Source organism: Taudactylus pleione, unplaced genomic scaffold (genome assembly GCF_031769625.1).
Source record: "Taudactylus pleione unplaced genomic scaffold, aTauple2 ptg000799l, whole genome shotgun sequence".
Taxonomy (NCBI): Eukaryota; Metazoa; Chordata; class Amphibia; order Anura; family Myobatrachidae; genus Taudactylus; species Taudactylus pleione.
The window spans coordinates 188,457-203,474 of NW_028285201.1; the positions used below are offsets into that span (position 1 = coordinate 188,457).

General features: G+C 42.7%; 1 protein-coding gene across 1 annotated transcript in view; it reads left to right on the forward strand.

Moving 5' to 3' along the window:
- The first annotated feature begins 4,833 nt into the window (after positions 1-4,833).
- LOC148474932 (capping protein, Arp2/3 and myosin-I linker protein 2-like) overlaps positions 4,834-15,018 on the forward strand; it is a 970,125-nt gene continuing 959,940 nt past the window's right edge. The window contains exon 1 of the mRNA XM_088457971.1: positions 4,834-4,928. Within this exon, the coding sequence (XP_088314097.1) occupies positions 4,849-4,928 (80 nt within the window). The 5' untranslated portion in view covers positions 4,834-4,848. The remainder of the gene's footprint in view (positions 4,929-15,018) is intronic.

The following is a 15,018-nucleotide window of genomic DNA, read 5'->3' on the forward strand; positions in this document are numbered from 1 at the left end:
ATCTGGATATTCCACATTTACTTCATGTGGAATTATGCTGACCATGTCACACTCTTCCCCCCTTAGAAACATAGAATTTGACAGCAGATGAGAACCACTTGGCCCATCTAGTCTGCCCCATTTTTAAACATATTGTGACCTCAACCCTTATTGATCCTTACTTCTTCTGAAGGATATCCTTATGTCTATCCCATGCATGTTTAAATTGTTCTGCTGTCTTAGCCTCTACCACCTCTGATGGGGGCTATTCCACTTGTCCACTACCCTTTCTGTGAAGTAAATTTCCTCAAATTTCCCCTGAACCTACCACCCTCCAGTTTCAGATCATGTCCTCTTGTTCTAATACTTCTCTTTCTTTGAAGAATGTCTCCTTCCTTTACCTTGTTAAAACCCTTTATATATTTGAAAGTTTCTAGCATGTCCCCCCTTTCCCTTCTCTGCTCCAAACTATACATATTAAGATATTTTAGTCTTTCTTGGTATATTTTGTGGTGTAGACCTTGCACCATTTTAGTTGCCCTTCTTTGTACAGTCTCTAATGTATTAATATCCTTCTGGAGATATGGCCTCCAGTACTGAACACAGTATTCGAGATGAGGAGATGAGGATGTACCAATGATCTATACAGTGGTATTATCACTTCTTTCTGCTACTGATTCCTCTTCCTATGCAACCAATAATCTGACTTGCCTTCCTCATTGCTTTGTTACAATGTTTGCTTGTCTTTAAGTCATCTGAAATAGTGACTCCTAGATCCCTTTCCTTTTCAGTAGTTTCCAGTGTAGTGCCATTAGTACTATATTTAGCCTTTGGATTTTTGAGACCCAAGTGCATGATCTTGCATTTTTTGGCATTAAACTGTAATTGCCACGTTCTTGACCATTCCTCTAGTCTACCTAGATTATCAATCATTTGTTTTACCCTTCCTGGTGTGTCTACCCTGTTGCATACCTTTGTGTCATTTGCAAGAAGGCATAGCTTCCCTTCAATACCATTTGCAATGTCACAAGTAAAGATATTAAAAAACACTGGTCCAAGTACAGATCCCTGAGGTACTCCACTGGTAACATTTCCCCCTTGAGACTGCACTCCATTTACTACAACTCTCTGTTTCCTATCCTGCAGCCATGATCTTATCCATTCAGCTTTCTTTGTATCCAATACCATGCTTTCCAATTTATTTAACAGTCTGCGATGTGGAACAGTGTCAAAAGCTTTACTAAAGTCTAGATAAGCTCTATCTATGGCCCCCCTTTATCTATTTCCTTAGTCACCCAGTTAAAATAGTCAATAAGATTTGTTTGACATGATCTCCCCCCAGTAAATCCATGCTGTGCGGGGTCATGCAAATTGCTGGATTTTAGATAATCTACGACTCTTTCTTTTAAGAGTGTTTCCATCAATTTCCCTACTACTGATATAAGGCTCTCTGGTCGGTAGTTGCTTGCCTCTTCCTTGTGTCCACTTTTGTGCAGTGGAACAACTTTTGCTCTATTCCTGTCCTCTGGAATTACTCCAGTAGCTAGTGACTGGTTGAATAATTCTGTTAATGGTGTTACCAGCACCCCTTTAAGCTCTTTTAGTATCCTTGGATGTATCCCATGTGGCCCCATTGATTTATCCACTTTCAGTTTTGAGAGTTCTGTTAAGATCTTGTCCTCTGTAAATGTGCTTGTCCCTACCTCATTTTTCTGATTACACCTGCAACTTAACTGTGCGCCCCCTTGCCCTCTCTTTCAGTAGTGAATACTGAACAAAAATAATTATTAAGATGATCAGCTATTACATTATCTCCCTCAACAAGACTCCCTCTTTCTGTCTTTTTTCTTTTTATTCTACCTTTTTTTTTTCTCCTTTCGCTTATATACTTAAAAAAAGTTTTGCCCCCTTTACCCACTGACTGTACCATTTTCTCCTCAGCTTTTGCCTTTGCACACTCTTGGAGGTGTGCCCGGCACTTACGGGCACGCCGTGCAGCCCCCAAGCGATGCTGACAGTGAGAATAGATGCCGGGCCAATACGCCCGGCGTCTATTCTCCAGCGGTGACCGTGTCACCGCACATTTCCCCACCCATGGGACACTGCGACCCGCGGGTGCAGACGACACCCGCAGATTGTGAGGGCAGGGCGATTTTTGCACTCCTTCTGGAGGGCAGGGTGCTTTTTGAAGGAAGGAGGGTAGGGCGCCGTGCCCCGCTAAAACAGCCTAGCGGGAACACTATCATTCATTAGTTTATAGACAAAAGGGGTACCTTGGTCCGTTAAGCCCTCCTTTGGTATTCCCAAGTGGGTATATAGCATCAACAATTCCCAGGCAATAGTGCTAGATTTCATATTACATAGCGGGATGGCCTCTGGGTACCTTGTGGCATAATCTACCATCACTAATATGTATTGATGCCCATGAGCAAATTTTTCCACTGGCCCTATCAGGCCCTTACCAATTCTCTCAAAAGGTACAGAAATGACAGGGAGGGGAACCAAGGGTGCCCGTAATCCTGACCGGGGTGCTGTCCTCTGACACACTGGACATTTCTGACAATACTTTTTTACTGCTGCATGAATGCCAGGCTAAAAGAATCTTAACTGAATACGCTGGATAGTTTTCCCCTCCCCTAATGGCCACCCCACAGGTGTGTATAAACTGCCCTTAACACCAACTGCTCGTGTTTCTGGGGAACCAACAATTGGTCTACTCTCTTTCCCTGCAAATAGGTTACACAATATAACATATAATTTTTCAATGCAACACCTTCTGCTGGTAAAGCCATGATTACTCTACTATTAATCTCTACAACATTTTCAAATGCCTTTATCAAGTTACCATCATTCTGTTGATCCTGGCCGAAGTCCTGCAAGGACACTTCCTTGCCAATGGGAACCCGCTGTGTCACGGTCTCACTCCCCTCCGGTTGCTCACTGGCCAAGGAGGGTGTTCCAGCCACCAAACTTTGGGAAGCAGCAGGGCTTGGCTCCTGGGACACCTGATGTGGACCTTCTGCTATCATCATGCCACATAACCACTTCTTGTAACAACGGAAAGTCCCGACCTAGGATCAATGGGTAGGGTGGCCTGGCAGCTACTGTGGCTATCACCTTCAGGAATCGCCCTTTGATCACTATTGGGAAGTGCACTTGGGGGCATTCTTCTACATCCCCATGTACATATATAATCTATACTGAGGGTAGCACCTGATCAGCCCCAGGTGGAACCAGGTTGGCAGAGATAATGGTCAATTCACTGCCAGTATCCACTAAATATTTAATATATTAATAACCTGTAGGTCTGTGTGAACACACTTTTTTTTCTCTTGTGCAAGTATCCTGTAAGGCCCAGACCTCACGGCCTTCCACTCGCACCATCAAACGAAACAAGGTGGTTTTCACCAGGGAAGTGCTTTCAGCAGTAACTGCTGATCACTGGTTGAGTTGTTTTTCCAGCACTACAGTCCATTGGCTCGCCGCAGTCAAAACACACAGCTGGAGGTGGGTTGATGGCTTTGATAACTGGGACCTGGGTTCTAGGCTTGGGAACTGGCTGAAATCCCTGTTTGGATTTGTTTATCTTCCCAAGAGTCAGGTACCATTCAATCATAACCGCTAACTCCTCAAACGTTTGAGATTCAGCCTGTAGAGACCACTGTTGCACCACATGATCTAGTACCCGCACAGCATGGTCCAAAGCCACCATCTCTACTATGCGTTGAGCAGAGTTCTTATCTGGCTGCAACCACGCCTTACTCAACCTGGCTAATTTGGCCAGCTGGACCCTTGGAGCTTCAGACGGGTTTAGCCGCCAATTCCTGAAACTCCTGAACTTTGCTAGGTCCAGTCACTCCAACTCTGCCTAATATGGCCTTTTTCAAGTGTGGATAGGAGTTTGCCTCAGTCACGTTTAAATCAACATATGCTCTCTGAGGTTCCCCTGTGAGACAGGGAGCAAGTCTGGCAGCCCACTCCTCTTCAGGCGATTTTAAACGTGCAGCAGTATGCTCAAAGGTGCACAGAAAATGTGCTTAATACCCTTTCTAGGAGTTTCTGCACATGGCAGTTCAGCCCGCATTGCCTCTTCTCTTATGCTGTGTGTTTTTCTTGCCTTCCCTGGGTGGCGGGTATAGATGGGTGCTGAGGCTGGGGTAAGCAAGTTTCACCAGCAGGAGAGGCAAGACCATGCCCCCTCTCCAAGACAGCCTCAGCGGGATGCTCCTCAGGTCCTGGCACCCTTAGGCAGCTGCCTAAAGCTACCTAATGGAAGCGCCGGCCCTGCCCAATACTCGTACTTAAGATATACTGTAATATTGGCTCTATTAATTAGTGCTAAGTCCAGCAAATGTTTCCTCTAATTCATTCCACCACTTGAGAAAGGTAGTTATTTTTTTAAATAGTTATCCTCATTTAACATAACCACTAGTCTGTGTCCAATTTGTATCTGGTATATTGATCACTCTAATGAGTACACAATTTGTCTTTACTTCCCTTTGAAAGTGTGTTATCAATTGAATTATTGCATGTTTGTTTAGGTAAAATGGATTTTATTAATCTCCTGATATTGCCAATTTGGTATATTTATTGGGGTGTATCATATCATTGGGGCAGCACATATGGCGTAGTGGTTAGTATTACTGCCGCACAGGACTGGTTAGTATTACTGCCGCACAGGACTGGTTAGTATTACTGCCGCACAGGACTGAAGTCATGAGTTTTAGTTTGGACAGAAACTTACAAGCTATTTAATGATTGTGATATGTTATACAAGTCAGTGAGGAGACCTTTTCACCATAGTAAAAATATTTTAATTTTTTACAGGTTATATTTGATACAGACTCTTGTGTTTATCCATTTCAATTTATGTCTCCAGAAGACCTTGAACAAGTAATTATTCATGTCACTACATCTATTAAAAAAGTTTTTCCAGATACATCTCCTGGGTAAGTACCATGACCGTTACAAAAATTTGCAAAACATTCTGTATTTAAAGTAATGTGTAGGTCTATGTATTGGTTAGTCCTTTCAGAAATAATGAGCACAACTTTTAGTGTATATATATGGATAATGCTGTAAAAAACAAGCAATTGTGATTTAATATAAACAAATCCTTACATTTTCTTTATATTGTAAGTCATGACAATTAAAATACATTAGTTTAACTTAGCATAAACTTTTCTGATATATTAATCTGTTAGTGATCTATTCATTATGTTAATTATCATACTAACTCGCTGAGAGCGCTGGAGTGATTCATCATATATCCGGTGCGGAGACAGCTGATCCGAAAATCAGCTGTCTCCCTGAAACGGGTTTACTGCTCCTTTTGGACTCGGCAGTGCTAGTGTGCCTGCATGAACTAGAGTTCACCCAGGAGCACAAAGCCCCGACGTTCGACAGAAGGAGCCAGAGGGATCCAAAAGGATACCTATTTGCAAACCCGGGACTGTTGAGAGCCGAGAGCGGGAGCAAACGCCATCTGAAGATGGTGAATGCTCCCGCAGTCAAGCGCCAAAAATATTGTATTTTCGTAGCTTGATGAATTTCTGTCCCCATACTAGTGTATGATGGAGACAGCAAGCCACATCGGTAGGGAAAAGTAGCCGCAGGAGATATCAGTGATATCACCTTCATTACCTTTTTGATGAATGGCCCCAACACTTAAGTGATAATGAATACACCCCTTAGTCATAAAAGTTTTTTTTTTTTACTTATTATCACAGCTCTAATCTCTAACCCTTTCATGTTTTGTATGAACAAAAAAAAAATAGGCTTTGTGCAGATTTACATTTATTGCAAATATCAGCCATTTTGCCTGGAAACAATGGTCTGCTCTGGATAATTTGTTTTATTCTCATTTAAAATTTTATAATAATTAAACAATCAATCTTAATATACATAAAAAAAAAACAAATGTAACACCATGTATGACTATCTAATGGTGCATACACACGGTCAGATTTTGTGTCAGATTTGAATGATAACAATTTTAAAAATCGTTCAACCGTTCATATCTGATGTCAGATAACGATATCTGACATCTGATGTGTTTGCAGTCAGATTTGGACAATTTCATTCATTTTAATAATGTCTGAAATCGTTCAATCGTTCAAATCGTTTGTAAAATCGTTCAAATCGTTGGTAAAAATCATTCCATCGTTCATCGATCATCAGACAGATCTGACTGTGTGTATGCACCATAAGGACTGCTATAATTTCTAACAAAATATAGGTTCAAATTTAAATATATATATATTAGGGGTGAGCGGGTTCGGATTTCTGAAATCCGAACCCCCCCGAGCCCCCTCGATCCGAGGCCGATCCGAGTCAAGCTCGACTATTCCCGCCTGACTCGGATCTGAAATCGAGGCAAAACGTCATCATCCCGCCTTCCGGGTCTCGCGGGTTTTGGATCCTATATAAGGTACCCGCGTCGGCGCCATTTTCTCACTCGGCTGTGGACAGTGAAGAGGGAGGGTGGGAGTTAGGGCTGGCTGGGCTGTGTAGTGTAGTGTAGTGTAGTGCAGAGTAGTGTTGTGCTGTGCTGTGCTGCTGTTGTCCATAGGGGCTGTGTCCACTACTTCAAAGTCCATAGGGGCTGGCTGTGTTGTTCTGTGCTGCTGTTGTCCATACGGGCTGTGTCCACTACTTCAAAGTCTATAGGGGCTGGCTGGACTGTGTTGTGCAGTCAGTTGTCCATAGGGGCTGTGTCCACTCCAAAGTCCTGTGCAGTGTCCCAGTCCTAAAGGGGTGCTGTAGTGTTGTCCAGGGGGTGCTCTGTCCGTCAGGGGTGCTCCCCCCAAGTGCTAAAAAAAAATATATTTTTTCTGTGTTTGTGAATTGTGTGCGCAGTAGCCGCACGTGCATCAACAAAGTAGTGCCAAGCGTGCGCCTGTGTCATAAGTAAAGGGCCGGCTGGCTTGACCGTTAAAGGGTGCTGTAACCCCCAAAGTACACTCCAAACCAAATAAAAAAATATTTTCTGTGTTTGTGAATTGTGTGCGCAGTAGCCGTACGTGCATCAACAAAGTAGTGCCAAGCGGGCGCCTGTGTCATAAGTAAAGGGCCGGCTGGCTTGACCGTTAAAGGGTGCTGTAACCCCCAAAGTACACTCCAAACCAAATAAAAAAATATTTTCTGTGTTTGTGAATTGTGTGCGCAGTAGCCGCACGTGCATCAACAAAGTAGTGCCAAGCGTGCGCCTGTGTCATAAGTAAAGGGCCGGCTGGCTTGACCGTTAAAGGGTGCTGTAACCCCCAAAGTACACTCCAAACAAAATAAAAAAATGTTTTCTGTGTTTGTGAATTGTGTGCGCAGTAGCCGCACGTGCATCAACAAAGTAGTGCCAAGCGTGCGCCTGTGTCCCATAAGTAAAGGGCCGGCTGGCTCATTTCTTAAAGGGTGGTGTAACCCACAAAGTGCACTAGTCTCCAACAAAAATAAAAAATTATTTTCTGTGTTTGTGTGCGCCTTAGCCGCACGTATATATCAATATAACATAAATGGAGGACCAAACTTTCTCTGATAAAAATAAAATAGGGAAAGATCAAGAACCATTTCCTCCTAGTGCTGAAGCTGCTGCCACTAGTCATGACATAGATGATAACATGCCATCAACGTCGTCTGCCAAGGCCGATGCCAAATGTCATAGTAGAGGGCACATACAATCCCAAATGACAAAGTTCAGGAAAATTACCTTGAAAAAAACATTTAAATCATCTGAAGAGAAACGTAAACTTGCCAATATGCCATTTACGACATGGAGTGGCAAGGAACGGCTAAGGTCTTTCCCTATGTTCATGACTAGTGGTTCAGCTTCACATGACGATGGAAGCCCTCCTCCCGCTAAAAAAATCAAACGAGTTAAGCTGGCAAAAGCACAGCGAAGAACTGTGCATTCTAAGAAGATATCACAAATCCCCAAGGAGAGTCCAAGTGTGGTGGCGGTGGCGATGCCTGACCTTCCCAGCACTGGACGGGAAGAGGTGACTCTTTCCACCATTTGCACGCCCCCTGCAAGTGCTGAAAGGAGCACCCACAGTCCACTTGCTGATATGCAAATTGAAGATGTCACTGTTGAAGTACAACAGGATGAGGATACTGGTGTAGCTGGCACTGAGGAGGAAGTTGGCGAGGAGGATTCTGATGGTGATGTGGTTTGTTTAAGTCAGGGGAGACAGTTGTTGTCCGTGGGATGAAAAAGCCCATCACGGTCATGCCTGGGCAGAAGACCAAACATTCCACCTCTTTGGTCTGGCAATATTTCTATCCAAATCCAGACAACAACTGTCTTGCCATATGTACCATATGTAAAGGTGAAATAAATAGGGGTAGGGACGTTAACCACCTAGGAACATCCTCCCTTATACGGCACCTGCAGCGCGTTCATAAAAAGTTACTGTCAAGTTCAGAAACTTTGGCTAAGACCGTAAGCAGTCCAGAGACACCTAAATCCCTTTTTCCTGTTTTATCAAAGGAATCGGTGGATGAGGAGGATGAGGACGACATCTTGCCTCCGTAGAGCCAGTTTTTGCAGGGACACATTAATTGCCAGATTGTTTTGTGGGGGCCCAAACGAACCAATCATTTCAGCCACAGTCATGTGGCAGACCCTGGCGCTGAAATGATTGGTTTGTTAAAGTGTGCATGTCCTATTTATACAACATTAGGGTGGGTGGGAGGGCCCAAGGACAATTCCATCTTGCACCTCTTTTTTTTCTTTGCAGTATGTACTGTTTGGGGCCTAGTTTTTCAAGCTGCCATCCTGTCTGCCACTGCAGTGTCACTCCTAGATGGGCCACGTGTTTGTGCCGCCCACTCGTGTCGCTTAGCATAGTTATCCAGCTACCTCGGTGCAACCTTTTGGATATAAAAACACTATTGTGAGGTGTTCAGAATAGACTGGAAATGAGTGGAAATGAAGGTTATTGAGGTTAATAATAGCATAGGAGCAGAAAAACCCACAAATTCTGTGACTTAAGCTGTTTTTATGCTTTTTTAAAAAAAAATACAGATCCAAAACACAAAACCCAGACCCCAAAACACGGAAGGGTGGTTTTGGCAAAACCAATCCAGATCCAAAACACGAAGAAAGATCCAGATCCAAAACCAAAACACAAAACACGAAAAGTGGCCGGTGCACACCCCTAATATATATTATATATATATATATATATATATATATACTGTGTGTGTATATATATATATATATATATATATATATATATATATTACAATTCTACATATTTACACAAAGATAAATTATATATATATATATATATATATATATACAAGAAAATAAAACTGAAGGGCACTCGGCAGGACTTCCACAGCCTATATAGATCAATCAAGAACCAGGCAGAGCCAGATGTAATGTCAACGTTTCAGCAGAAGGTGCTTTTATCAAGACATGAATAAGAACAGAAATGCAGTGAAATATATAGCAGATCACTCACCCAAGTGTCCATCACCTCCACGATCTCCCCAGCCGCGGCTCCAGCTGATGACGTCACCGTCGGGAAACACCAGCGCGCGTGTAGGCCTGGGGGACGTGGTATAATCACCAAGTGCCATCACCATGGCTACCTAATACAACACAGGAAATAGGCTCAACAGGGCGATGTATACAACATGCAGCAGCGCACAGTACTGTAACATGAATGACCAAGATATTGTGCACAAAGTAAAGTATGTCTCATGTCACATCTATAGTACATGTATAAACAAACATATAGTTTGACCGACTGCGCTACAAGCTAGCTGTACTAAATATAACAAACATATAGCAGCGCACAATGTAGTGACATAAATGACCAAGCTAAAGTGTACAATATGTAATGTGTCCCATGTTATCCCAATATTGCATGTGTGAATAAACATGTACTGTAACGGGCTGCGCTAAAGGCTGGCTGCGCTACAAGGGACAAAAACTAACTACCCATTATAGAAAGCACGAAAAGGAGAGATTTTCATTTAAGCCCAAGGGATGTACAGTCTGCAGAACATGAATCCATTTAGCTTCCTTTTGAAGCAGGATACGACCCCTGTCTCCACCTCTGGTGCAAGGAGGCACCCAATCTATCATTTTATATCTCATGCTAGATAAATTATGTCGATGCTGCAAAAAATGCCGTGCGACAGGCTGGTCACAATTTTTACCCTCCAAGGCTGCCCTAATGTTGGAACGATGCAATGCCATACGTTCCTTCAATTGTCGCGTGGTTTTCCCAACATAAAGTAAACTACATGGGCATTTAATATAGTACACAACAAATCTACTCGAGCATGTTAATGCATATTTGATGGAAAATTTCTTGCCTGATCTAGGATGTGTGAAAGTATCTCCTATCTCTAGGAAGCTACACGTCGTGCAACCCATACATTTATAGTTGCCTGGCTTGCGAGTCAGAAAGTGACTCTGCCGCTGAACTGCAAACTGGCTGATATCATTATGTACTACAGTGTCACGAATATTTCTCCCTCTTTTGAATGAGGGTAGGATGGAACAGCCACATAAAGATGGAGTATGTTTATCTGTGGCTACAATGGGCCAGATCGCTTTAGCTGTCTGCATGATAGTTTTGCTGTCATCTGTGTAGATTTGGGGCCAAACTATACGTTTCTCCAACGTTTTGGCTGTAGAAGACACCAAAGAATCTTGGCGACTAACTGCAAGTGCCCGATCCCGGGCCTTACTCAGCAGACTGTGATGATAGCCTCTGGCGAGAAATTTGAACATCATTCTCTGAATCTGGATTTTAGCGTCAATGGGGTCACTACAAATTCTGATAACCCTCAAAAATTGGGAAAACGGCAACCCATATTTTAGGGGTTTAGGGTGTTGACTATCACTTGCCAACAGGGTATTTCTGTCGGTTTCTTTGTAAAACATAGATGTTTGGATGGTACCGTCGGATAACAAATTGATGGACACATCCAAGAAATGGACAGTGGTGTAACTACTCTCCGAAGTTAATTTAATCGGGCAATCCCGTATATTGATGTTGTGAATAAGTGTTTGAAACTCGTCTTGACTACCCTTCCATATCAGGAATATGTCGTCGATGTAACGACAGTACCCATAGATTTTGTGGGCTATATCTGTATCTGAAAAGAAGAAATCTTCCTCAATGGCTAACATGAAAATATTTGCAAAGCTCGGGGCTACACATGAACCCATGGCACACCCCGAGCGTTGCAAATATATCCTGTTATCAAAAATAAAATAATTCCGGGTCAAAGTCCATGTCAATAACTGGATAAAAAAGTAAATCTGTGGACCTTTGTATTCCAAATGGCGTAGAATAAATCTACGGACGGCTTCAATCCCCTCTTGCTGAGGGATACTGGTATAGAGACTAGAAACATCTATAGTGCACATCAAGTGTCTTCCTTGAAGGGGCGATAAAGCTATGATAGGCCTCCCTGGCGGCAGTACCGGATTTTTGTGCAATTTAGGAATGGTGTACAGTACAGGAATTTTTGGAGATGGCTGTGTCAATGCATCTTTGGTATATGTATCAATGATCTTATCTTGGACGCCTGTGTAAGTAGTAGATCTAACTCCTTCTGAAATCTATTAGTTGGATCCTCAGAGAGTACTTCATAAATCCCGGTATCATTGAGTTGTCTATATACCTCCGTTTTATAGGCTGTCAAATCTTGCACCACTATTCCACCACCTTTGTCCGCTGGACGAATGACTATGTCACGATATGACCCCAGATCTCTTAGGGCATGCTTCTCTGTATGGGACAAATTAGATCCATGGGATTGATCAGGTTTAAAGTTCATAATCGTGTTCTCCATGTAGTTGGTGAAGCATTTGATATTCACATTAGATTAATAGGGGACAAATGTGGATTTTTTGTGTATTGGACACGATTCCTTAGTTGGAATAGGATTAGAGCCAAAGAACTCCTTCAGTTTGACCCGACGATCAAATTTGCTTAAATCAATCATATTTTGAAAGCTGTCAAATTTTTGGGTGGGCACAAAAGAGAGTCCTTTGTTAAGTACAGCAAGTTCCATATGGGACAATTCTCGAGAGGACAGGTTAAAAACTACCGTCTCCTTTGGTAGATTTTTCTTTGCCTGCCTCGCCCACTCACCTCCCCGCCTGGTGCAGGTTCTCTGGTGAGATCCAGAGTAGCTCTTGTAGCTACCCCTAAAGGGGGCCTGCTGCTGGAAGCGGCCTTGGCTGAACCGGCACATTCTGTCTCGCTAGAGGATGCCGCAGTGCTGGATTGGTCAGTCTCAAGGGGAAATCTTCTAGGTTTACGGAATCTGGGTCTGCGTTCACGATTGTCACCACTATGGTAAGCCCAACTATATACCTTTAATTCAGTATAATCTCTGAGTACAGTCTGGTATTTGGACTTTTTGAACTGGACAAGATCTGCTTTATATTTGTCTATTTGATCTTGTAGTTTCTTACACCAATCCTGCGAGTTATCAGATTGAATTTTAGCAAGATGTGTTAGTTCAAAAGTATCAATCTTTTCTTTAGCAATGCTAAGTTCCCGACGTGATTCCTCTATGACTAAGAGGATGAGATCATACGAGCATTTGTTTAACACAGCCGCCCAGCGGCGGCAGAAGTCTGGATTGTGTCGACCAATTGTCGGTATGTTGCGTACCCGAAAACCCCGGGGAATCTTTTTGTCCCTGTAATAGTCAGACAGGGAAACTCCGTGTAGATAAAAGTCCACCTCCCTTTTCTTTAATCGGAGTAATTGAGCCACCAGTTGCTCTACCGAGTCTGCACCAGATGAATCTTGCAACTTGGCTTGAAATAAAATACTCTCAGCCTCGGAGTCTGTAAGGTTTATTTGTTCACCAGAAGGCAGAGAGATCTCTCTAAATCCTGTGTTGTCCTCAGGATGTGACATCCCGTAGGGGTATCACAACAATTTGTGTACAGTGCAACAAAAAAAAGACAAAAGGAAAAAAGCGTCTGATAGAAAAACTCTCAAAGATGCAGGGGTGCCTTGACAGATAGATGCATGTAAATGCCAAACTATCAATATAAATAAAACATGTATGAGTCCGGCACTCTCCTAAAGATATATGTATTGCCCCGGTGCCACAACAAACCATAAAGGTATAATAGACACAAGAAAATAAAACTGAAGGGCACTCGGCAGGACTTCCACAGCCTATATAGATCAATCAAGAACCAGGCAGAGCCAGATGTAATGTCAACGTTTCAGCAGAAGGTGCTTTTATCAAGACATGAATAAGAACAGAAATGCAGTGAAATATATAGCAGATCACTCACCCAAGTGTCCATCACCTCCACGATCTCCCCAGCCGCGGCTCCAGCTGATGACGTCACCGTCGGGAAACACCAGCGCGCGTGTAGGCCTGGGAGGCGTGGTATAATCACCAAGTGCCATCACCATGGCTACCTAATACAACACAGGAAATAGGCTCAACAGGGCGATGTATACAACATGCAACAGCGCACAGTACTGTAACATGAATGACCAAGATATTGTGCACAAAGTAAAGTATGTCTCATGTCACATCTATAGTACATGTATAAACAAACATATAGTTTGACCGACTGCGCTACAAGCTAGCTGCGCTAAATATAACAAACATATAGCAGCGCACAATGTAGTGACATAAATGACCAAGCTAAAGTGTACAATATGTAATGTGTCCCATGTTATCCCAATATTGCATGTGTGAATAAACATGTACTGTAACGGGCTGCGCTAAAGGCTGGCTGCGCTACAAGGGACAAAAACTAACTACCCATCGTGTCCAATACACAAAAAATCCACATTTGTCCCCTATTCATCTAATGTGAATATCAAATGCTTCACCAACTACATGGAGAACACGATTATGAACTTTAAACCTGATCAATCCCATGGATCTAATTTGTCCCATACAGAGAAGCATGCCCTAAGAGATCTGGGGTCATATCGTGACATAGTCATTCGTCCAGCGGACAAAGGTGGTGGAATAGTGGTGCAAGATTTGACAGCCTATAAAACGGAGGTATATAGACAACTCAATGATACCGGGATTTATGAAGTACTCTCTGAGGATCCAACTAATAGATTTCAGAAGGAGTTAGATCTACTACTTACACAGGCGGTCCAAGATAAGATCATTGATACATATACCAAAGATGCATTGACACAGCCATCTCCAAAAATTCCTGTACTGTACACCATTCCTAAATTGCACAAAAATCCGGTACTGCCGCCAGGGAGGCCTATCATAGCGGCTCGGGACTCACTATTCTACAATATCTCACAATACTTGGATTTTTTTCTACAACCTCTCATTCAGCAAGAGACCAATTTTCTTAAGGACACTACATCTTTTATTTTAAGATTACAAGCCTTATCACCCCTTCAAGGAAGACACTTGATGTGCACTATAGATGTTTCTAGTCTCTACCAGTATCCCTCAGCAAGAGGGGATTGAAGCCGTCCGTAGATTTATTCTACGCCATTTGGAATACAAAGGTCCACAGATTGACTTTTTTATCCAGTTATTGACATGGACTTTGACCCGGAATTATTTTGTTTTTGATAACAGGATATATTTGCAACGCTCGGGGTGTGCCATGGGTTCATGTGTAGCCCCGAGCTTTGCAAATATTTTCATGTTAGCCATTGAGGAAGATTTCTTCTTTTCAGATACAGATATAGCCCACAAAATCTATGGGTACTGTCGTTACATCAACGACATATTCCTGATATGGAAGGGTAGTCAAGACGAGTTTCAAACACTTATTCACAACATCAATATACGGGATTGCCCGATTAAATTAACTTTGGAGAGTAGTTACACCACTGTCCATTTCTTGGATGTGTCCATCAATTTGTTATCCGACGGTACCATCCAAACATCTATGTTTTACAAAGAAACCCGACAGAAATACCCTGTTGGCAAGTGATAGTCAACACCCTAAACCCCTAAAATATGGGTTGCCGTTTTCCCAATTTTTGAGGGTTATCAGAATTTGTAGTGACCCCATTGACGCTAAAATCCAGATTCAGAGAATGATGT